At 45.3% G+C, this 25,284-nt stretch overlaps 1 protein-coding gene across 2 annotated transcripts; it reads right to left on the bottom strand.

The window, feature by feature from the left end:
• Nucleotides 1-1,067: 1,067 nt before the first annotated feature.
• nudt14 (nudix (nucleoside diphosphate linked moiety X)-type motif 14) lies at nucleotides 1,068-23,315 on the bottom strand. Of its 2 annotated transcripts, XM_067242479.1 has the most exons (5): nucleotides 23,202-23,315; nucleotides 11,653-11,696; nucleotides 7,804-7,868; nucleotides 6,233-6,530; nucleotides 1,068-3,172 (listed from the first exon to the last, which is right to left on the bottom strand). In XM_067242479.1, exons 1-5 carry the CDS (start codon nucleotides 23,280-23,282, stop codon nucleotides 2,923-2,925), a joined length of 738 nt encoding a protein of 245 aa, XP_067098580.1. In that variant the 5' UTR covers nucleotides 23,283-23,315; the 3' UTR covers nucleotides 1,068-2,922. The 2 variants fall into 2 exon arrangements, with proteins under 2 accessions (XP_067098580.1, XP_067098581.1); XM_067242480.1 differs by lacking the exon at nucleotides 7,804-7,868 and having other exon boundaries at nucleotides 23,202-23,271.
• Between the last annotated feature and the right edge of the window lie 1,969 nt (nucleotides 23,316-25,284).

The following is a 25,284-nucleotide window of genomic DNA, read 5'->3' as shown; positions in this document are numbered from 1 at the left end:
AGGAATGATTTGAAAAGGAGGGAGAGAGACTCCAAGGAGAACTCTGTGCTCATAGGATAACATGTACAGATGCAACAGTCCAAAACGAATGCAGAGATTTGGTCTCCTCTACAGTTTGAGTAGGAAAACTTCATTTTAATACTTTCTCTCTGGACCACGGCATCGTCATAGTTTTAATATCTATAGCCAAAATGAGAAAAGAGAATTAAAAACAGTATTATGAAATGTTGACACTATGGTGTATGCCTGGCATGACATGTTTCAGGCTCCAAATACACCGAAAATAAAATCAAACTTTGCTCAAGTAGTGAATCCCCATCTGCATCATGTGATGTATTATTTATAGATCTCTGAGGAATAAAGGTGACCAATTATAACAGATCTTTGTCTGGCGGGCTATTTATCCATACAGATTAATCGATCCAATGGTTATTAAAGGTTTGCATATTAGCTAATAAATTGACTTACGATAGTTTGCACCACACTTGTTTGTGGTTAAAAAAACAGTCCAGTTAATACATTTTCTAGTAGAAATTAGAAAGCAATTAGCTGAAAATAGGAGTGTTCAGTGATGCATTCCGTTTGTTGCAACCTGCCTTTTCATCATGTTTTGGTCATTAACAAATTATGTTGTCATGAAATACAGTCCACATAAAAGAGATGAACTCGCATAAATGGTCAGCCAGTAATGTAGTATTGTGAATTTTAAGATATGTGGGATTAATTCCTGAATTACACCTAATCAAGGAGGAAAAAACATTTGGACCTGAGATGTTAGCAAGTGCTTTTGTGAACTTCCTCTGCCCAAAACTATCGAACACTTATTCCAATACCTATTATAGATGGGTTATTTTGTAAGTTTAAGCCATTATACAGTGTACAGATCATTTAACAAAAAATCTCTATATATTTATATATGTATCGCAATTATTTATTTTATTACATTGATTTCAAATGTAATACTTAATTTAAAAAAGGACCTTTAGGCCTTGTATAGGCCTACTTCTGAATGCAGCATACTCAAAATAATAGATATATGCATACATAGATAGATTATGGCTCTTCTATCCAGGCTCAATGAAAAGTTTTGGGAGGACTTCATTGAGCCTGACATCATGGAGCATAAGCAAGCATTTATCTCCATTTACTCTTAATATCGCATAAATAGCCAAAGGAAAGGCTTTACTTGATGGGGGGAAAATAAATCTCAACATGTCGCAGTTTAAGAGCTATGCCCATCCTAACCAGGGAGACAGTGCTGGTATCAACAAAACTCTACACCTTTATCCGGCTCAAGTGAAGAAAAAAGAAAGAGAAGGGAATTCTCAACCAGCACTAGGGGCTCTGGGTGCTGTTTCAGGAAGCTAGGCCAAGTGGATTCAGAAATTCCCCAGATATTACACAAGCAAGGTTTTTAGTTTCCCAAAACAAATTTGTTCTGTTTTATGGCAACCTATAGGGGCTTGCCTTCTTCATAAGGAGGGAAGGAGACTTTTTAAGACATGATATGAAGCAGGGGTTGTCACCTTTTCACAGTGCCTTCTCTCACTTTTAATGGTTCAGTTACAACAAACAGCTCCAGCACTTCCAAAATCTGGTAAGCAGTAATATCAGTAATACTAGCCATGTCACAATCAATGCCCTTTGGCATGTTGACTCACAGTAAATACCCCGCCAAAAACAATATTACACATATCTGTTGGGTAGTTCTCAAGCTAACAGCCATTCAAATATTCAGCATTCTGCAGAATTCTGTTTGGCACTTACAAGTGCCGACACTTTCGATTTACAATCGAAAGTGTTGTCAATCTACATTTCACCTTAATCATCTGAATAATTGTCGCGATTGATATTAGGGTTAGGGTTAGAGGGTTGCAGTTTTTAGAAATCGGGACATTCCAGGAGCCTTGAGATGCAGATTCAAACTGCAGTGTCTGGATTGCCTTCATATGAAGATCATAAACAACTTGAGGATGCAGTGAAATATCTGTTTTGGAAATCTTCCAAAGTAGCATCGGCAAAAGTTCCTGACACATTGTGATCCCCATTGTGAATACTCCTGGGTCATGAACAGATATATTGCACTGAAAGGGACGAGGTAGGTGATATTCCTGCAGAAGGGTGTAACGTCTGGTTCTACGAACAACTGTCCTAGGGGCATTAAAACATGATCAAACCAGTGAGGTGGCTGCCAAGTTCTGCTAGGTATTGCTGCAAGGCTGTGGATCATAGAGGAAGTGGTCGAGGCATGTTTAACTGACCTGAACTCATCATTGGCAATCATTAAGTAGGCCCTGCTTTGACGAAGCAACGTTTTTGCATTCCTGGATCATGGACTATTTCATGGCAGACAAATGGAGCCAAATCAAGCTGTTATTAAGTAGCCATCTTTGTGAGATCGTACCCATTGGGAGTGACTTAATCGTAAGAAGGATTTTTTTGTTTGTTTTTTTAATACAATTAAGAATTGTAAAATAAGTTCTGCTGTTCATCAGTATATGGCAAATGTATAGAGGAAAGTAGTTACTATAAGACCACACATAAAAGAAGAGGAATGGGACAAGCCCAAAAAGAACACAGTTGGTAACTCGACAAAATGGCCTTCGTAAAGCCAGCAAAGGCAATGAGGGAAGGGAAACTGAGGGAAGATATGGGTCAAAATAGTATTGAATTCATTCATTCAAGTCACTCTGGATTTATCTTGCCTGGCACAATGGCCACAACGGAATGCATGTAATACAGCCCAAAAGACCTAATTCTGCCCAGCCAAGGGACATGGGTAGGACAAATCAAGTGCACCTGAAAACAATATTGCACGATAATATAATGCTGAATACTATTTCAACCCAGGTGTGGTGGGAGGCTAAGGGTCAGGGGATGTTGCTTATGGGGGGGGTGAGTGGTCGGACAGTGAAATGTCGGTTAAACGTTGGTGGAGATTTTGTACTTGGGCGACATGTTGTTGTGGAACCAGATAAAGCTAAAGATGACGCCCATGGTCTTGGGGACGCTCTCGTCATATGCAAAAGTCATGGCCTCGTGCAGAGGCACCGTCACCACCTCGATGAGCTCGCCCTCCTGCGGCTCGCCTCCGCCCTCGCCCACGCGGTTGTCGTCCGACACCTCGGCGTAGAACATGGTCTGCTTGGCTCCCATCACGCCGACGCCCGACCTGTGAGTGAGGGGTACACAGGGGGAGTCCACGATCAATGCCATTCTGTCACCAAAAAAAGCCGCTACGGCCCATTGCTACGGCCCATTGCTACGGCCCATTCTGATCGAATTGTACTTCTGCAGTAGTCAGCTGGCATCATCACTAAAATGCTCCAAATATCATAAAAATGTTGAGTCATTTAAATGCTGAAATCACTTGTTTTATGGCATCCAGAAAGTCAAATACCTTTTAAATAGTACAGTCTTATAGTGTGTGTGTGTGTGTGTGTGTGTGTGTGTGTGTGTGTGTGTGTGTGTGTGGGGGGGGGGGTCTAGCTACCTGTGGATGGTGTTTTGACACAGCTGCCACACACTGTGCATGAGGGAGATCTAGGGGGAGTGTAGTGGGGGGGTATCTGTCATGGGGGTCCTCATGTGGGCTATCCACCACAACAGGATCACACGTACATTCCCTTTAGGGCGGACTATTATTTGCTGAAGCAATCTTGGTCAAATGAGACCTGTTCAGGTTATTCAGGCTCGGAATAATACAGGGTAGAACTGGATACCTACCCGTTTTCATTGTCAACACAATGAGACGTACCCCATCGGTAAACATTTTTCTCAAGGAGATTCAACATAGTCATGGACAATGTAGTACCTTCTCCTTGTTTAGGCATAACTGGGTTCTATTCCAATTACACCCATATTCAGCACGTTGCTTGATTCATTCCAAAACTCAAAGACAGACTCTGAATGTGTTCCCAGAAAACCCCCAGACAGCGTCCTGCCACCCCTGAGGGGGCCACACATCCGCTGACAGCACAGAGCCCTAATATCAGGGCCTGAGTAATGTGTGTCCTGGAAACGAACGAGGCCCATAGATGCTTGCATTGTAGCAGAGATAGCAGGCGCTTCATCACTCGCAATGCTTCCACTGGGCTCACCTCTCATAGGGGTCATGTGGGTTAAGAGGATCCTTTAATGGGAGCAGCCCACACACAACAACATGGATAGACACATCATCGACTTAGCTAGCGGAGATTCAGAGTCAATTCGGAAGCATTTTTGGAGGAGAACGTCAGTGTCTTGGCTACTGGATATTGTTGATGATTATTGTTATGTGATATTTGTCCACTTTGTTATTCTTCATAACTAGCATATTCTAGATGCACAGCCATCATTAACCCTCTTTGGAAGATATATATTTCTTGGTTCTTCAGGGAAAAAAAGTCATAATGTGTCGATTATTTCTGTAGTTTTCCAGTTTATTGTAAGAAACTTTGACTGGATCTCTTGAAATGCAATGTTTCTTCCATTTTTGCTACCTTAAAAACAAACGTTTTTCTGTGACCAAAGATCATTTTTTTTGTAATGAATGATGTGTATGGTTATTTATCACATTCCTTGGTACTCTACAGCTCCTATACATGCATGCACTCCATATGCATTCATCATTTATTACAAACAGACTAAAAACGTGTGTGGTTTCTTTCATTAATATCAATTACATGTCAAAGTGAGGAGGAACATCGACACTATTTCACCGTGTGTGCTTCTGCAAACAAAACAATCGTAGCAGCAACAGAAAAACATAAAAGCGAAATAAACAAAACATTCGTCACCTGTAGGAATGGATGGAAATGTGTAAAAGAACACCTTTGCCGATGACTTGTTGCTGAGCTACTGCTGTGCCTGCAACACGCCATCAAGGTAGTCCTTGTGGTTACGAGCAAGCAGGAAAATGCAGACAATTCCCCACGCAAACGCGATGGAAACAATCAATTCCTTGTCCTTCATCACCACCGAACTACTATGCACTTCTACTGTGCTTCCCACAGTACACACGTAATGCGTGCATTGCTTTAACCCATGTGTTATCTTCGGGTCATTGTGACCCTTCAATCATTGTGACCCACCGTCGTATTGCGACAACTTTACCGCATACAAAAACAAAGTGAAGCATTTTCTTTTAACTGTCGGGCTGTCTCAGACCCCCCACATCGCGAAGGTTAAAAGAAAATGCTTTTATTTGTTTTGTATTGGGTAAAGTTGTCGCAACACAACGATGGGTCGTTGTGAACCTTTGGGTCACGTGACCCGAAGGCAGCACAAGGGTTAAATGAAAATGTCTGCCAAATGAATAAGATGTAATGTCAATGTCAATCACCGGAGACTTTCAGAGAGCTGTAAAAGTGGGAGTGCATTATATGAGAGGCTGTTTCTCGTTGATGGCACAGATCCTCACCTGAAGGACCCTTGCGCCTGTGCGAACTAAAAAGAAGGCCCTGCCTGCACTAAAAGAAACAGGGCAAAGAGTTTAGACTCGTCTCAATGTGAGTTCAAAAGGAGGGTGTTTCAAAAGGAGGGTGTTCCAAAAGGAGGGTGTTCCAAAAGGAGGGTCTTCCAGGGTAAAGTAGAGCTGGGGTGAATGGGGTCCTTTTGGGTCAAAGCATTGTCGATCTTGCACAGCTAGTTTTGGGGAGGATTGGACCTGATTTGTAAAGGGTGCACTTAGTCCTGCCGCTATGTTTATCCCAGACATCAAGCAGCGGTTGATAGACAGGTGGCGTGAGGTCGGCGGAATACAGTGGGCATGTGAAGACAGTCAGAGTTGCAGCTGGGTGTGTGTGTGTGCGTGCTACCTTTCCATGCTTGAATATTTGATAGTATTTCCACTAGGTTTGGCAGTGTATAAATGTAATTGTGTTAGTGCGGTGTGTGGGTCTGTGTCAGTGGAGGTTTTTACTCAGATCCACACAGCCCGGCAGGTGTCAGAGGGCTTTGTGACTTGCAGGCCTCTTTCTCTACAGCTTTAGGGCTGATAAGAGGACAATGAAGCACTATTACTCTAGCCTGGGAACCAGACCAATCTGCCACCTCATGGTTTATTTGCTCTGGCAGATGGGTCTGGCCATTCTCCCATTCAAAACAGATTTCCCTCGAACCAGAATCTGGTCAATCCACTATTTATCGGATATGGGGTGGGTTTCAATACAACGACTTGTGTGCGCCTTGAATCCCAGTGTTAGTAAACGTGACGTTCCCACCCGTCTCCTTCCCGGCCCTGTTTGCATACCTATAGGAGGTGATTCTCCTCAGTTTGGCGACCGGCACGTCATAGCCGCACTCCTCCAGCACTTCCTGCCGGGCGATCTCCTCCAGGGACAGGTTGGGCTTGTCCACCAGGCCTGCGCACAGCTCGTAGGTCACCCCCGCCGAGGCCGGGGGCTGGCCGGGGGTCTCCCCTTCCTGGGCGTCTCCATCCGGGGCGTCTGCCTGCGGCGCGGGGGTGGCCCCCTCGGCGGCGGCGGCCCCCTCCTCGGCCGGCTCCGGGGGCTGGGGCTTGGTCCGCTCCCACTCGCACATGTACACCGCTGGCCGTCGTTGGAGGGGATGGGGAAGAGGGAGGCAGGGGATGGGGAGAGGGCAAGGGAGGGAGGGAGCAAGGGAGGGAGGGGGGGGGGGGGTGGAGGTGGCAAGGAAGGAGAAGTGTGAGACGTGTGAGGCGATTGAGAGGAGGGAGAAGTTGTGAATGACAGATTGAAATGGGGGGGGGGAGGGGACATACAGCGTGCTCTCAATCCAAGGCGAGAAAAGTTGCGGATCCGTTGGAGGCGTGTTAAATCACACAATCTGACACTGGAGATGACTTGGGGTATTAAGAACCCCGTCTCTCTCTCTCACTGTTATCAAAGGCTTTTCCTGCAGCATTTGATATCTAGAAACAGTAATAAAATAAGGTGACGGGCCTGTTAGAAATGAAGCGGACTTTGATTGTGTGCCAGCGAGTGCTTTGAACAAAGCACAATACCTTAGGGTCAGCGCTAGCCCCTTCTGATGCATTGTTTCTTTAGAAGAGGGAGAAGTGCGAGGGGGGGGGGGGGGGGGGAGTCACTTTCAATGGATGGCCTTCTAGCAATTTCCGTACAGCGCACTGCAGTGTCGCACTGTCCCTCGCGACATTGCGGCTAACAAAAGAGGTTAGTCAGAGTTGTGTTGAGGGCGCCTGCAGTCTACAACGAGGCAGCATTGTTTCTGAGAGGGAGTCAAACAAACAAGGACCTAATTAACTTTGTATGCCTACTTGTTTCTGCAGATTTGTTTATGCGTACATTGTACAGAAGTATGCTGGTGTGTGTGCATGACATGATTTCGCAACGAAGAATCTCATCAGGCCTCACGATGGGCTGGTTGGATAACTTCCAACTAACTGGATAAGAGGCATTCCTCGAGACGGCTAATGTCTTCAAAGCCCCTAAGGGCAAGAAACAGGAAGAGAGAGTCATTTCTCCTCCTCAGATATGCTTCAGCAAATGCCGGGCAAATCGTTCGCCGCGTGGCAGGGGGAATATTGTTGCAGCGGGCATGCTCAAGTGAAATTCAATGACATCAAATGCATAGGCGCTGGCAAAGAAGTTAGCAGTTTCTCTTGGACAGACCTTGTATTGAGGATAAAGAGTCCATTATAGAACTGATCTGGAATATGATTGTCACAGAACTACCATTCAAGGGGAATGTACATTTGAAGTGGTGGATTGTAGATTGGTTCAAAAATATGTTCTTTTTACAGATCCCACGTATATGGATTGGCCTCACAAAGCGAATGACATGTTACTGAGTGTAGGAAAGGGAGCAAAGAGATATTACCAGGGCGAAACTGCTTGACCAGTACGAAGCAGTGCGAGGTGGTGTTGAAGATCAGCACTGACACACTGGGGAGAGAGAAGGAGAAAAAGGGGGAAAGAGAGAGAGGTGTGGGGTTGAGATGAATTCATTAATTATTACTCAAGGAAGAGAGACATAAGGATCACAAGTCAGACAGTGGCAGCCATATGTCATGGTCATCGTTTTCTGTAAGGCACAATCATTCACAATAGGGTAAGGATTCCCTTTGCAATAATGTCACAAGCCTCAAAACAGCTGGGTCAATGAGAACAGGGTCACTCAAAAGCCCATTGAGCAGGACTGGCCACCAGACTGTCTACCCTTGATATTTGATGGTACTTCAACTATTGGGTCCGGTATCGTATAGGTAAATGTTTGAGTACATGAGAGTGTGGGCACGCACACGCGTGTGAGAAAGAAAGGGATCGCTATATGTTGACGGTTTGCGACTGTGTGATTGTTTCGTCGCCGGTGGAGACGTCCGTGTTGGGAAAGCGGATGTGTCTGTAGGCAGGAATCCCGGCCCAGTCTTTCCCATGGCAAGAGAGAGACCAGCAGGAGATTCTAGTGAAGCCCGGTCCACTCCGAAAGCACACTGGCACCACAGACAACTCGTATGAATCATCGATATCGACATGTGCATGAACATACTGCGGGCACTTGGTGATGACGCCGTCTTGTCTCGCAAGGTAAAACAATGACACACACACAAACACACGCGCACACAACCTCCATGTCTTTTATCTTCAGACATCATTACTCCTTAGTGGCGTTTCTTCTGCCCCTGATTGAAAAGTCCCCGTTCCATTTCAGGCCATTTGTCTGGGAATGGCCATCTATGGAAACCCCCCGCCGGTTCTCAACACTCCATCCCTTCTCCACACCTCCCTTCCTCCCTTCATTATTTCTCAGGAGAAGGAAGTCAGTTATACCCTCATCATGTTGATTTGTAGCGTATTTCAACCCAAAAATTACAAATTTAGCAAAGTCACTTGCTACGCTGATGGTTTTCCAGCACATTCAGAAACTTTCTTGCACATTCCCCATTGCTTTTGCTGTTGTGCGGCTGGACTGTTCAAATAAAAGCACGAATGTCTTTGAAAGTCCATGTCCAATACTGACGTTTGAAACATACACTGTTTGAAATTGTTTTAATCACCAAACATGATTAGGGACTACACTCTGTCGAACTGATGATGAGAATTTTACAGAGTGTAGTCCCTAATCATGTTTGGTGTGGCTGTTTGATCTGTTTGATTTCCAAAACAGATATTTCACCAGCACCAGTTGTACCGTACAACTGAACATTATCTAAGCCCAGGATCTTCCACAAACTCAAACAGTGAACGACATAGTACTGTGAAGAGGAGACTGATTATCTAGTGCCTGCCCGGTTTGACCAGTGCAGGCACAGCCCAGACCAGTGCAGGGTCCAAGTGGGACAAAGCAGCCTGTGGCTTGGAAGCGTCTCCCTTGAGGCAGGCCCGGGCTTGTACCGTTGTTCCATACCAATTCCCTCACTTCCCTCTAAGAAAAAACAAAAAACATCCCCAAAAACCCAGCGCTAATGGTTAAACCGAAGGGCGGCTAAACGGGCGCTCTGGACGTTTCACGCGCCGTTAAGCTTGAAGACCTCTCTCCGAGGGGCTTCCGGTCATCCGGCAGGGGATGGATGCAGCTCCAGCACCAGTTTTCCACAGTAGGTGCAATGAATGGAGCTTGTTAAGTACGTTTCATACGTTTGCCTGGTAATACAAGGACAGGATAAACGGTATGTTACTCGTTTCTTGAATGAGGAGGAATTGTTTTTTCCTATGTTGAGATGAAAGAAAGCCAGACAGCCAGACAGATTGATAAGTGATTAGGTACTTCCTGAGTCAAGGCTATGTCACCAGAAACCCCTCAATATGGGCGGCAGAGGACAAAGCACACTTGACGTGGACGTATCCAAATTGATATCTAACTCAATCAATACAGCCTGCTGTATACACTGTATGTGCGGAAGGAAAGCGCTTTTGAACACAACGAGATGCTGACTGTTTGTCTATAGCAGCGGGACCAAAGTACATTCTCCACAATGCTGCACTACCTCTGCTCCCCCAGTTACCCTCCCAAATGACACCTACCACTCGGTGGCCCTCTCATCCTCTCCTTCCCAGGGACCCATGGTGAGAGAGAGGACAGAGCGTCACAAAGGGGGGCCGCAGCAGGACTACCCTGGTACAACTAATGACCTTAACAGATGCTGCTTTTAATGGCTTTACCTTTCAACCCCCCCCCCCCCCAAACCCATTTAAAACACACACACACACACACAAACACTCACAGCAATAAACACATGCTCTTTCGCCAGCACTCCATTAAACACATGCGCTAACATAACACTGCCACTGTAGAGCCTGTAAATGCAGGGTCACGCGCATTTCAGTTGGCACATTTGTGCAATGCAAACTTGCTCGACTCGATACTTACAAGGCCTCATGTTTATGATAAGAGGTATGCATGCACCAATAAAAAGGTCTACAGCTGTAGACTATACAATTAAACAATTGTGATAGTTTAGGCCTAAAATGTTTGTCATGATTAAGTCCATTGTAAAGCCAATTGAAGGGCTGCATGCCAGAGCAATCGTTTTTAGATCCAGAATGTGTCTATATGGCTGGCAGATACAAACCATGTGATTAAACTGTGCTTATCTTTTCCATTCATTCCAGACAAAGGCAAGTTGCTGGGTGTACACACACACACCATATGGGATGGGGAGGCCTTCACATTATTAACATTAAACCACTTCAAGCAAATGCTCGTTGAGGCATATTCAAATAGTTTATGAGTGCAGTGATCTATCCCTATTACATGTACCGGTATATTCTAGTACATAATACCAAGGGAGGCAATATTATACAAGACTACATGTATGAAACAAATGATGTGCACCTCCATTTGACCATCCGACGATTCTCCATTCACTAGACAACAGCTCAAACTCTCATTTTCAAACAAAGAGGAGCTTTGAAAGCTGCACCCGAGATCTTCAAACTTGATATCACATCCCTACTTGCAAGGCACTTTGAGTAAGAATCCCATAAACTGTTCCCCATAAAAATGTTCCGCTGAGGGCTACATGTCAACACACACCCTTTAACAAAAGCATCATTATGGGAACCAAGTCCTTAAGATGAAGCTAAACCTTGAATTCTAATTAAGACGCAAAGTTCCTCGTATCATCTGTAGAACAAAACGTCTAGAGAGTCACTTGGAGGAAACTTGGGAGTTCGAATGGTCTCAAATGGACGATTTTGGAGGCTCCCTTGTGAGTTTATTTGGGCAGGGAAGCACAGTAAAAAAAAAAATGTGTTCTTTACTCTGTCACACCATACTTTCCCAGTCAAATAAATTACTTATATTAGCGGTTGAGGAAGGAGGAAGAGAGGTTTCAAATGACCCAAAACGTACCCAAGGGCACAATGTTACCACTCCCTTAACGACAGGTAGGAAGTAAACGATGAGCTTTCACACAAAGGTGTAATATTTCTCTTACACCGTCCCCATGTGCTGCCAATATCCACTCATTCAACCTATAAATACATACATACATACCTTTAGTCATAGGACACAACAAAGTCGGCTGCATACGATAAATAAAGCAGTAACAACAAATGTAACATTTTCCTGAGTTCAAACTTTCTTCTGACCATTTTTGGTGGATATCTTCAAAAAGGGAGAGTATTTGATGGCAGTCAGGCAGAAAAAACTTGTGACCATTTCACACATAATATCAACTTGAACCATCCTATCTTAACAGACTTTAAATGTTTTTGTAGTTCTTACCTGTCATGGGTCCGCATGAAGTCCCATGATTTCTTTGTCCCATTCTGTCAAAGAAAATGAAACACAAACAAATCTTAGATGAGTTAAATGTATTTTGATCCACATGGGTCATTTCATTTTTGGGGGCTGGCCACAAGTTAGTAAGAACCGGATTTTGGTGTGGTCTGTTAAGTACAAAGACATTTTACTTCAGGAAAGGTAATGTAATGAAGAAAATCGACTACAAAACATTCCAAGATTGCAAAGTACTTGAGTCCCAGATGGATCAGAATTGAGCAGATCTTTTCCTCAAGTCAATACTGACTTGGGTCAGGTTTGTATTCCTCTACAATTCCTGGTATACTGCTAGAAGGCTAAATGCTAAGTCATCTCCATCTCGACATTCAAAGTTAAGTTGAAACTTTCTCTGTCACAGAGTTTTTACAAGACGTAAAAGAACAGGCACTTTACCCCAGGGCTACTGTGCACCATTTTGACTAACTCTTCGGAGCTCGGCACTCACACATGATGAACTGATAGTGAGAGGAGATGCTTTAGTAAGAAATGATGCCTCTTGTGACAATTTCGATAAGGATGACACTGTCGTACAGAGGGGGCCTAAAACATTACTGTAGATTTCTGATATCACTTCACCTGCCATTAGTAAAACAATCAGAATTATTATTTGTAATCTGATACAATTTACAGAAGATTTGACTATTTGTTTAAATCCAAGTATAGGCACATTGCCAGTGGATGGCGTACGCATAAGCTGACAAGTTTAGTAAATCACATTTTGCATGAGTTCACAGTCAAGCAGGTTTGAATCGAAATAATCCACAAGAATTAATCCAGATTCACTAACAATTGTTCCAACTATACTAAATCCCTGTGATTTTACTTTACAGTTTTCAATGATTGGAATCATAAATGCCGTAGTTCATGTTATCAACTGTTTACCTAACATCTATTTCACATTGCTTAGTACTATGGGTCAGATGCAAATGAAGTACCTTTTACACCATAAATACAAATCTTTTTTCATTAAAATGTTACTATAAGTAAAGGTGTAGACACAGGTGCCCTAATTTACCATCATTTTACGTAACTAACATCTATTTTAGATTGTTGTGTAGTAAGCTTATCCTCAAGCCACCATATAGGTAAAACATAAGGACCATTAACATTGACTGGCCAACACCATTCCTTCAGCAAATGGCTTCACTATTCCCCTACATGCATGACAGCTAACTAACAGTGAGGCTAGTTGATTGGAATGGTTTAGTCATTAGGTAATCACAGCGCAATGTGCATCAAACTCCCGACAGAGACAAGAGACAGGGATCACCAAGCTGCTCATTGAGCCAAACGACGAAGCCTTCAAATGTCCGAAATGCATCTCCGACCTTAGAGCAAAACAACATTAGCATGACCAGACAGGTCCTGGTCATCCGCATAAAAGGGTTTGATTGGTTAATAAGAAGTGAAGCTAGCATAATGGCCTCTATGCGTCATTAACCCCAAGCTTAGGTGTAAAATTAGAGCACGGAGAGTGAGTTTGCATATAGCCAAAGCAACCAAGGCACGGCCGGCGAGGCCACACGGGTCATGTTTGCTTTCAGGTCATTTGGTCTGCGTCTTTTGGCTCCAAAGTGTGGCGGGAGTTGTGCTCAGTGCCGCCAAGAGGCATGTCAAAGGGTCATCGTAGAGAGCAAACAAATGGCTGAAGACAAACAAAACCGACTGACCGTCAAATAATACACAAACTGGGGGGGGGAAACGTTAAGGTACACTGAAACTGGGCAACCTCAGTGACCATGTCGGCATCCCCCCTTCACCCACCTGAAGACATTAGCCAGATGATTAAATCATGAATTAAAGCAATTTAAAAGTAAAAGAGCAAAGCCAGTGTCTGACAAGTGTGCAGACTGTGCACTTTGAGAAATGTCTACCAATTTGTGAGTAGTATTCTACTTCCTATAGTAGTTTTCGAAATGTGATTTTGTGAGTGTTTGTGTGTGTGTGTGTGTCAGAACGAGTCCAATAATACATTTAAAAAAATAGGGGTCGGGGGAAAACATCTATTCGCATTTGAATCGCGATTCAGTCTTCTAAGGATTCATATTGATTCACAAATCGTTTCATAACAATGACCCCAATCGTGACCCCAAGAATCAATTTGAATCGAGTCGTGAGGTATCAAAAGATTCCCACCCCTAATCAGGTATCTGGGGTATGAGTGGTCGATACGGAACAGAAAAAAGTGACTATGGAAACCCTCCGGTAGTCAATGACGACCACTAGCTGTACAGGCACATTTGTTTTGGAGAACCAGGGCCACAGATGACACCCTGCCCTTTAGTCTGTGAAAAATGGAATAAAAAAGTGATGAAAGTCACACACTCCCCCAGGGGATGGGGCATGTTGGAAGAGTCTGGCGGCGCGTGGGGTAGACTTGAGGTCTAGAACTTTGGGTTCTAATTACTGAAACAATATCTTGCCGTGCCAACAATCAGAAAGAGTACCTGACATGACGCTCGCGTTCTTTCTTGTCTGGTCAAGTCACCCACACACCCTCTCTCACTTTTCCATGGAAGCAAGCTCAACGAAACACAACTCGAGCGCTGAAAGGTTTGATTCACTTTGCGTGCAAACGCGGGGCTTGGTGGTTATCAGGATCGTTTTGAGTTTTGTTTTGCATACTGAATGATTCCAAGCGATTTACTACCACAAGCAGGTTTTTACAGGTACAATGAGACAAGTAGGCTAGGCCAGTGGGACTTTTATTTGCGTTACATTTTTCATTTGGGTTTGGACACAATGTTGCTTATGGTCTCTGGGATTCCTGGAAGAAAAAGCAAGTTTTACGGTTTAACCCCTATACCTGATCTATTCAACTCAAAAAGCTAACAATGTAGTCCTTTTGGGAATCTATCCCCAATTGTTATGAAAAAGTGAACTTTTTACAGTAAGGAAGCATTAAAGCAGAACAAAGGAGGTTAGCAAAGGTTGGAATCAGGAACTGCCCACCAACCCAACGATGAGACTCTAAACCAAGCCAAGACAGCACACATTTCAGACAGCACACAAGTACACATTTCAGACAGCACACAAGTACACATTTCAGACAGTACACAAGTACACATTTCAGACAGTACACAAGTACACACTTCAGACAGTACACAAGTACACACTTCAGACAGTACACAAGTACACACTTCAGACAGTACACAAGTACACACTTCAGACAGTATACAAGTACACACTTCAGACAGTATACAAGTACACACTTCGGAGTCCTTTGGAACTGGCCACGTGCCACTCTACTTCCTTCGGACTCTTTTGTCTGTTCTGTCAGCGCTTCTCTGTTGGGGGGGGGGGGGGGGGGGCAGCTGGCGATCTTCCAGAGGGGAGTGGGCTGTGGCGCTATAGAAGGGCTCCTCTGCTGCTGGGCCTAGCTGTCCCCCAGGAGGTGGTGTTAGGTGCTTGGGGCATTGGTGGGAGGAAGGGGGGCTTGGGGGGTGGGAAGGGGGGGGGGGATCAAAGAGCAAGGCATCGGTGACACAATGAGGCTCTTTGAAAGGCCGAATGGAGTCGGGTCGAACGTGAAAAAGACTTGTGCTGGCTCCAAGACCAACAGGCCTGGTCCATGGGGTCGCTTGCTCATGCTTATGTCTGGAGCACACAGGGAGGGAGCGGGTTTTAGCCATCCAAAGCAAAGCCCTCTTAACAAAAGTGGTGTACTCACCAGGCTAAAAGGACGACAGCAAACAAAGACCATCCATGCCAATAACGTTCTGGGGAAATGGGCTATGGCTTCCTGCGCCGGATGTTTGTATGTACTGCAAATTTGAAAATGTCATCGAATCCGATTCATCCGATTCCTCCTGGTTCATCTTAAACTTTCCCGGCATATTTGCAAAACGTTATGCCCGGCAAGCCTGCATCACCAACATTCTCCATTCCCTACTTTCACATACAGAATTCTTAAAACTGGCCAAGTGTAAATCAAGACCTCATATTCTGTGGAAACATTCCGTCTCAAATGGGACTCCAATAAGTCCCATTAGGACATACTCACTGTGACTCCTCCTCCTCTGGTACCATGTTCTCACAAATGGTTGGAGAGCCCCCCCCCCCAACCAAATCTGTCATTAGTGGAGGCTACTTGGTGTGGGCAGAGTGGATATCCCCCAGAAGACCCCCTTGTGAATCACTCGCGACATGGATTAAGATCGAGATTACAGGGGAGAGAAAAGAGGAAGCTTGCCGGACCTTTGAAATGAACGCGGTCCCTCCGGCTTTGGGCGCAATGAAGAGAGCCTCTCGTGAAGTAGCCTACTGAAAGATGTGTGTATTGGTGGTGTGCTGAATGGGGGGGGGGGGGGTCTTGTTCATTTTAGGTGCTTAAAGTCTAATTAGCATCCACCCCCCCCCCCCACCCACCCCTTATTCTAACACAGCAACCCCGGCAGCTGCTGAAAAATTAAATTGGCCGTCATGCTGCTGTTGTACAATGGCGGCCTTTTAATTCCCGCCATGTGCTGTTCAATTTCCCAGAGATTTAAGTCTCCCTTCTCACCGGCATCCTTGCGAGCAACAGAGGGTGCATCACGTGCCGAACGCCCCTCACACCATTCATGTGTTGGCTAAGCTATTCATATTAGCGAGTGTGTGTGTGTGTGTGGGGGGGGGGGTGCGGGGGAGAGGTTGTCTTGTTTTGTCATTATGTGAAAGTGTGTCCAGGACAAAGTCGGACAACTAATGAAAAACACCAGACAGGATGTGCGGTACACCTCTAAAAGACCCATCTTCCTGTTGTGCGCCAGTTCTATTACAATACTGTTTTCTGAAAAGGCTCCAAAGATTTACAGGTAAGTAGTAGCGTCACACTTTTTTGGGCAATCTAGGAAGGGAGACATGACTGTACGGACAAACGGCATAATGCCTGCAAGCATAATTGTGGGGGTTTTTAAGGACCTGAGAAGGCCGTCTCAAACCCAAGGAGCTCGGGGTCACCACAGCGATCCTGACGCAAGAACCGAGGCCCCGAGATTACCGCCGACCAACAATGAGCTCAGTCCACTGTGTGATTTGCCGTCCCGAGACTGATGAGTCGGCCTTCCAGCGGTCGTCGCTGAGCTGTGTGGCGCGTGCTGTGAGTCTTACACACACAGACAAGCCCTGAGCCGGGGCTTCATTCACTTCCCCATTCAAGCTCTTTCATTGCTGCTCTCCACCGCCGTCCGACACCCCTCACCATCGGTCGGCGTGGTGACGACGAAGCTATACCACCAGAGGTAGCCTAATGGTTGAATCCTGATCCTAATCTTGCCACCAGTCCTTTCAAGAGGCACGGACAAAGAATCCATGTCACCGCGGTAATTGGGCGAGCAATTCACCTCGGCATAGTATTACCTTGCTGGGTCGCTGAATGCAAACAATTAAACTGTTTGTTTTCTATGGCTGGTGCAAGCTCCCAAGTATGCATGGCGGCGGTCTGAAAGAGGTCACCTGTTCTGTGACGGTAAGAGCCACGAACCGTCATCGAGGCGAGAGTTGTGACCGGTCCTTAAGGGTGCGTTGAGGGATGGCGGGAGAGAACGTTTCTATGTCACGCGGGAGACACATAGACGTTACACCGATCGAGTTCTGCCCCCAACAAAATGGATTCTGTGTTTCTTTGAATTTACATTTATATTTAGTCATTTAGCAGACGCTCTTATCCAGAGCGACTTACAGTACAGGGACATTCCCCCCGAAGCAAATAGGGTGAAGTGCCTTGCCCAAGTGAAAAACAACATCATTGGGTTTGCATAGCCGGGAATCGAACTAGCAACCTTCTGATTAGTAGCCCGATTCCCTAACCACTCAGCCATCTGACTCCCTTTTTCCTCCCACTTGAATGAGTGCAATGGTTAGGGTCAGGGACACTGGGGCTAAGACACAGCTTGGAAAGTCTTTGAGGCGTTTCTGTCCCGTCCCCCCGTCCCCCCCTCCCCTTCCTTCCCCACCTCAACACACACTGCAGAGGACCGAGAGAGGATGAAAGGGATGAGAAACAAGAGGGGAGTCTTCGGTGGTCTCTCCTTTGTCTTCCATCTGTCTTTTCCCCCTCCCCCCCCTCGCTCCCCCTGACCCAACACACACCACCCATCTTGCCCCCCCCCTTCAAGCCGACCCCCACGGCACCTCTCTTCTCAGGTGTAGCGGTCCAAACAGCCCCACCATATCCCCTTTAGTGTGGTAGCCTCAGGGATGAGCTGCCCCGTGAGGCCGCCTCTGATCTCCTCCAGGGACCGCAGTCTCGGTATCCCAGCTCTTCACCGCCAACTAGCCTACAGCCCCTCCAGGGTCACGTTGAATTACCCACTCCGCAGGGGGGGGGCTCAATTTAACAGCTGCTTGATGGATACTCTCACGTTTACTGGACTTTAGAACAAAGCGATACGTTCTAGCGTTTTTAACGCTGGATTCGGCTCGAAGCACGGGGAAGCGAGCTAACGCACATTATCAGGGGAAAAAGGATGTGGGATAGGACTAGGATGTGGACTAGGACTAGGATGTGGGATAGGACTAGGATGTGGACTAGGACTAGGATGTGGACTAGGATGTGGACTAGGACTAGGATGTGGACTAGGACTAGGATGTGGACTAGGACTAGGACGTGTGCTTCAGAAACGTTGACACAGGACAGCAGAGGTGAAAAGCAAAATGACTGTACTTTTTGTGTTTGAGGCCATGTACATGATTTATTACGTATTTTCTATGGCTTTGGCGCCATTGTCCAGTACAACAATCACGACTCGCAGGAAAGTGATCCACAGGACGTGAAACAATGTTCCCAAACGGTTGTGTTAGAAAAAAAAGCGTCCTTTGACAGAACTACGGCTCCACAGGGCTGTTGCAGTAGGAGGCGGGATCCGCCTAGAGAGGATGTGTGTTTACAACGTGTTCAAGGTAGTAAATGTATGCGTTTCTGTAGGCAAGCCTTCATGAAACAGGCTTCTGAGAGTGCATAAGTCTGTTCCCCCCCCACTGACTGACAGAGCTGGGAAACAAACGATGTGTTCCTGCACTGCCTCTCCCGTCCTGCGTGCATACAGAGGAGGACGCGGTCGCATGCACGCGTGTCACATCGGGGTGTGAGTGACAAGTCATCTAGGCAACGTCTCACGCTGGGAAAGTGTGAGAGGTGTATTTTTGGCGCACTTGTGTGAAATGGGGCTGCTCCTTGGCTGGTTGAACCATTTTACAGAACAGACAGGTGGGATACCAGTAATGAAAAGAAAAAATAAAGTGTGAAATAGATAACTGCCTGGAGATTTGTACCTTCTGATGAACGACAAAAGACACGTCATGAATGGACTTTCATTTCTCAGCACCTTTATGCCACATAAAGCACTAACATGGTATAACAACCACCTAAATAACAGGCAATACAACAGCATTCAACACTTCTAAAAGCCTTCAGCTGATAAGGCCCCCAAGGAGCGTCGCGTAAGTGGCAAGCGCGAGCACATCAGGGTCAGAGGTCACTGCCATCCCCGCTGACCACCTGTCCGTAAGAGGACCTCCTTGGACTAACTTAACAAGGCTCACTTTCTGTGGCACGCTACTGAGAGCTTTGGTCAATAGGCCGGACAACAGGACTAGAGATGAAGCTCTCCACCACACCACAACCCCCCTCCCTTCCTCCTCCTCACCCCCTACCCTCATTGTTTTAACTGCAAGGGGAGAGAAAGAATAGGAGGGCGGGGGGGGGGGGGGGGGGGGGTCAGTGTTCATGGGAAGCGCTCACAGGCAGGCTGCTCGCACCTTTATGTCGCTCATCAGAGCCTTGGACCATTCACCGTTGCCTCCTGGCCCCCTCCGCCCGCCACATCTGCCTCCCTACGGCCAAAGAAATCCCATTTCCTTGGGAGTCCTTTACAGCTTGCTCGGTGGGGCCTGGTTGCAGGAGGGTGGGAGTGGGCCGGGGGGTGGGTGGGTGGGTGGGGGGGGGGAGGCTTTTTCCCATGGCCTCCTAACCCCGGCGCATACCTTGTCTGCCCCCTCCGAAATCTGTCTTCATCTGCTCTTCCTTTACACCCCCTGCAACGTGTACTGCCTTTGTCCACAAGCCACACGGTCTTGTCAATGAACGACACACACACTCACCCACCCTAACTATCTGAGCTTGTGGCCCATTTCTTTAAACCAGGTTTGCCTAATTCATTCATTAGTTAAGACGTCCAAAAAGACACACCTGTGCTTGGTGCCATGGACCTGCCTCCAAATGTGCGTGTGAAACAGAGCACATGTCTCGTCTCAGAATGACAGTCTGTGTCTCTATTTCAGTCAACTCTGCAACTGGCATTACGTTGAGGAAGAATATAGCCTCCATTTAGACTTCAAGACTTCTACTGTCAAGCTGTTGAGGCGTTTTCTCTTTGTCAAGCTTCATACTTGCTTAACATTCACTATTAATATCCCAAAGAGAAACTCCTTGACAGTGGAAATTATAGGTCTCGTTCAAATAATCGGGCGTCATTTTATAATATGCTTTTCACTTCAACACTTTGTTCAACAACAAAAGCAGAGAAGAAATAATGGGGCTGACAAAAGCATAGATTCTAGACTATTCTATGCTCAAACGTGGTGAATTTATAAGACATGGGGATAAGGAGACTTCTTTATTGAGTAACATAACCAACCATAATGCTGAGAGAAACAAACGTGGAGGGCCTGATATCACTCATCAGAATTTAATGTTCAAATATTCAGAACATTGAAATTAACAGGTTTCATTACATGTCAATCAATGTCTTGATACATTTAACCATTTAAAGGCCTACAATAGAGTTTGTGTCAGAGCTTTCTGACAAAATTAGGCTACATTTTCAAGGACTTTTGCACAATAGCAGACACATCAGCCGAGGGAAATTGCAAACTTGAAGCAAATTAGGCTGCATGTGTCCTGACCCCCCAACAACCAGAAATAGCCGAGCAGTCACCGGATGTGGGCCCACGACGAGGAAATGCAAGTCATCTTACATCCCAGCATCTGCTCAACTTGGCCATGTTTCCTCACTGCGACACATTTGGGAAATCCTGAAACGCTACATCTTTTCATACAAGTTCATCTCTATGGGGAACGGGGGTGGGTTGCAAAAAAAAAGAAAAAAGAAAGTCATCCCAAACCTCGTTCCGCATTTGGGCATGAGGAAAATAAGTTTCTGGCTCCCTAACAAATAGATGGAAATGGAGAACATGAGAATAGGTATATGGTGGGCTACAGGTGTCAATGTCAATTTGTGTGTGTGTGCGTGCGTGCAGCGGGGGCTTCTCACATGCAGTGCCAATAGGGACAAGAGTGGGTGGTAGTGCGTTGTGACTCAGTTCTGCGGAGCTGCGTCTGCTACCGAAAAGACTTCTCAAGCGGGGATAAAAAATTAAAAAAATACTACAAAAAAAAAATCACTGGGGACCCAGAAGCCTCCATGGCATCACAAGGGGCATGACCGTTTACGCTGTGCCGCACTACGGCGCTGCTCCGCGAGTGGCCGTGTGCCTACGCGGGTTGGATCACACAATCCCCGCGTGGGATTTGGGAGAAAGTTTGGTTCGGCTCAAAAGACTAGAACTCGACCGTCCACTCGTTAAGTCTGTCGTGAGGCAGATGTGTGAAGCTGCTTGCCTGGATGGGATGGGTGCCTCCTGCCCCTCATGGCAGCAGCAGAATGTGTGCATGGCACAGACAACACTGCAGTGCTCACGCAGCAAGGACAGGGGGGGGGGGGGGGGGGGGGGGTCACGCAGAAAATTAGCACAGGCAGAGAGGAGCAAACCCAGCCTGCAAGGATTTTCTTCATTGCCACAACAGATGCTTCGGCAACAACAGAGCTATTGTGTTCCCTTTTTTCCCCAAAAAAGAAATGAGCCCCATTGCCAATTGTGATGCTTTTTCACTGGTTGGATGAATAATTCAGACCACCAAATGTGGCTCTCTCCTCTCTTTAGTCCTTGTAGTCCCGTACAAACAGTGAACTGTCCCTGCGCTATTCTTGACAATGACTATGAGTTAATAAAGCACAAATAAATAATTCGTATGCAACACAAACCATTTCACCTTCAAAGGAATAGCCTGACTAGACATTAATGTATAAAGACTGAGTGATAATTCTATGATGGATGATAAATCCTATTAAGTTTTAGAGCCAAACAGTGGACATACAAGTGAAACACAATGACCCTGACATCTAGAGACAAACAACATGCTGAAAAAACAACAAGATAAAGCAACATGCTGGAGTGGTCACTCGCGTTAGACAGTAGTTGCTGGCCCATGACCGAGCAAGCGCACAAACCAACTAAGCTCAAATGTTGGTTCCTGTGGTGTTTTAGGTGTGAGAGCCAATAGGCACTGATCAAGTAGGCTACGTCAGAACTTCATGAGGAAGAACTATTGTCACAGCAAGCATTAAACTACACATGCTCTCTATCCATAGCACAGAGTAGCTTGCCCTTGGCCATGTTCACAGGAGGAAAAAAGGAAACTATTGCATAGAAACCTCAAAACAAAACTCAAGAGGAAAGATGGTGAGAGGCGTTGTTCATGGTTGACCTTGGCATTGCTCTCAATAGTTCACAGTACATTTTTTGTCTTATAACAACCTGTTTCCCTTTGAAACAACAATAGTCTGATAACCTTGTATAAGGTACCTTGCCGAACTGGTGAAAAGTCATACGGCTGAGGAATTATTCTCCAAGACTATGGAGACAATTTATATAGCACGTTTGATGAAATCAACCAGTATTTTAAGAGGAGAAAACACCGGAGGCCCACACTGTGTGTTAGTCTATCATTAGCAGAGGTTCTTTACTTAAAATTCGACAACTGAATCATCTGATTAGCATGCGAGCAGAGAACACAGGTCCAGCATGCGTACCAATAAAACGCATCGGCTGTACACTGGTAGCGTCGGGAAACTCCTATGCTTGTTTAGCCAGCCAGCCTGTCTGTTTTACACACCCCTTGGCCTGACATCACATGGCCTTAGAGCTGACAGTGACAGGAAGTCGACCACCATCCAACTTAGGATATTATTAACGTCAGGCTGTCAATTTAGATCTCGCCACAACATGACCAGCTAAGGGGTGCCTTGTACCTTTCTAGCATAATGCAAAGCATGTGGTCCTTGAGTTAAGGCAACCTAGCTTCACAGTTCAGTAAGATAGCTAGCTTGCTTGCTTGCCAGCTTGGTAGCTATTCTTATATGCTCTCGACACAAGATTGAATTAGAAAGGAAGAGAGATAGCTAGCAACATAATTTGTTAAGTAATGAAGGAAATAGCTACCATCGACTGTACCTACTATGCACGGTGCACAGACTAAGTCGAACTAACGCCACTTCAGTACAGACATTGTCGTTTTGTGAAGATTAAGGCTTTAAGGTCGCATAATAATGGCTAGCTAGCTATGGTAAATTAATGGGGGGGTTGGGCTAGCATTGGGTAGCCAGCTAGCTGTACAGGAATGAATGGTGATGTGTCCGCAGTCCAGAACGTTAAAGCGAGTAAGCACTCACCTGATTATAATGCACCCTGAATGGTTTCAGATAATTGGAGTTGGTGCATGGCCCAACCTCAATATTGTTTATCTGCTCCATCTTTCGGACTGCAAAGAAAGTGCCCACCGGTGTCACCGTACAGTACAGATCGCACAACCGCAGGTCGTTGTGGGGAATGAAACAAATGTCTACGGGTGCCTGGGAAGGACAAATTAAACAAGCGTTTTAGCTGCGATTCACTTAATAATTGGCTACTCTATGCTTCTTGTTTATTATCATATCGTTTTAGGGATAACATGGATTTCCTTTTACATGTTTTAAGTCATGTGGTGGGTGACCTTCAATGCAAGAGAATGGACATTACATTAGGAGTGTTTAAAAAGTGTAGGATGGTTTAACACTGAAACCAATTACATTGTCTGTCAGGGTGTAACAATACACCCCTGCAAGGATTGCAATAGCATACCTTTTAAACGCATCATTCCACATGTTGCTTCACACCTTCTTTCTGTCCTTACCGTTGTCAGGTGAAAAGTGAAATTGATGCAATGGCAAGATTACTTTTACTAATCCAATGATGTTAGATCATACGTAGATTATAGTAGTGTATTATTATTATTATTATAGTATATTATAATGTACCTCTACGACTGATGCATTTTTTAAGTAGATATTCTTGAGTTTTTTTAGGGGCAGATAGAGTGTATGAACCTGAACGGGTGGTATATACAGAATAGTACATATACATATTTATCTTGATCTGTTTAATAGCAGTAAATGACCTGTCTACCTTGCCAACTCTATAACACGATATGCATGAATCCAATTATGTAATGCCTTACATCAGACTGGCACACTTGTTTCCTGCAGTTGTTTTGAATGGCACAATCCAAAAAGTCCATAGAGATTTCCACGGAAAAATACATGGGACTTGCGAGCAGTTGCTCAGACAACCGACATCAAAAGAAATACGACAGCTCTCTGAAGAGATTAATTTTGCGTGAAAAATTTGCCTGACCCGATCTAGATTTTATCATAAATGCTGTTAATTGAAATTGTGTGAATATCTATTTTTTATCTCCACATTGGTTCTCTGCCCACTTCAAGCCCCCCTGGCATCAACTGTGTGCTCTCGTTCTCTAGCTCCCCTTCTTTTTCGCTCTCTCTCTCCCCAGCAACATATCTGAATGTACTTATCTGATGGTCTCGCTACCATTCAAATAACGTATTGCTGTGATGTTCAGGTCAAAGCCAAAACATCTGGTTTAAATGGAGGAAGGAAGCCATGAAGTTGTGTATATTATCAGACGTGAGGGGTAAGCTGGGTGTTTGAATATGTGACCTTGTGCCTCTTGCTTCTTATCTGGCCGTACGCCTCAGCTTAATATACATTCAAACCAGATGGACCGGCTTCCAACCCTCCCTTTTCTCTCTCTGCAAAAGAACTCTCCAGAATGTGGAATGACATTCATTGGAACACTGAATTAGCTTGAATTTGGTTGTTAAACCTTCTTTTGTTCTTCCTTGGCATCTCCCACTTTTCAATGCAGCACTGCTTTTAATGGGAATTTATTTAACTTTCACTATTACGCACCAATCCTCCATGGACTGTCTCTCTGAGGGAGAGATAGAAATAGGCCAAAAATGTCCTAATTTATCTCTTAAAACTAAGGTATAAGTAAGAATATAACCAATGTGGGTAAAATAAGTTTCACTGCACAAACTTGTTATCATATTGTTTTTTTATTCGAGCAAAACTGTATTTCATCCTTTGGGATGATACATTCAAATGAATATCCGGTTTAAAAATGGAGTTACCTTAGCAGCTGATAAATGTTGGTGTGAAATCAAACTGTATAATGACATTGTGTGAGTCACTCAGTCCATCTCCCAAGGGACTGAATCAGACAGGGCATCACTTCAGGAGAAGCGAAAGTAGAGCGATGCTAAATTGCACAATGAGGATATGAGGCTGACGCCGAGAGAGCGTTTGGCTCCTGGGTCAAGGTCACACAGAGAGAGCGTCTAATTGGCCTCTGGTCCCCGGAGGGAAAAAGAAAGTGATGTCCCCGTCTTTTGCTGTCGGGAGGTTCAATTCAGA

The sequence above is a fragment of the Osmerus mordax genome, chromosome 8, assembly GCF_038355195.1.
Source record: "Osmerus mordax isolate fOsmMor3 chromosome 8, fOsmMor3.pri, whole genome shotgun sequence".
In the NCBI taxonomy this organism is placed as follows: domain Eukaryota; kingdom Metazoa; phylum Chordata; class Actinopteri; order Osmeriformes; family Osmeridae; genus Osmerus; species Osmerus mordax.
This window is presented reverse-complemented; position numbering and strand designations above follow the sequence as displayed.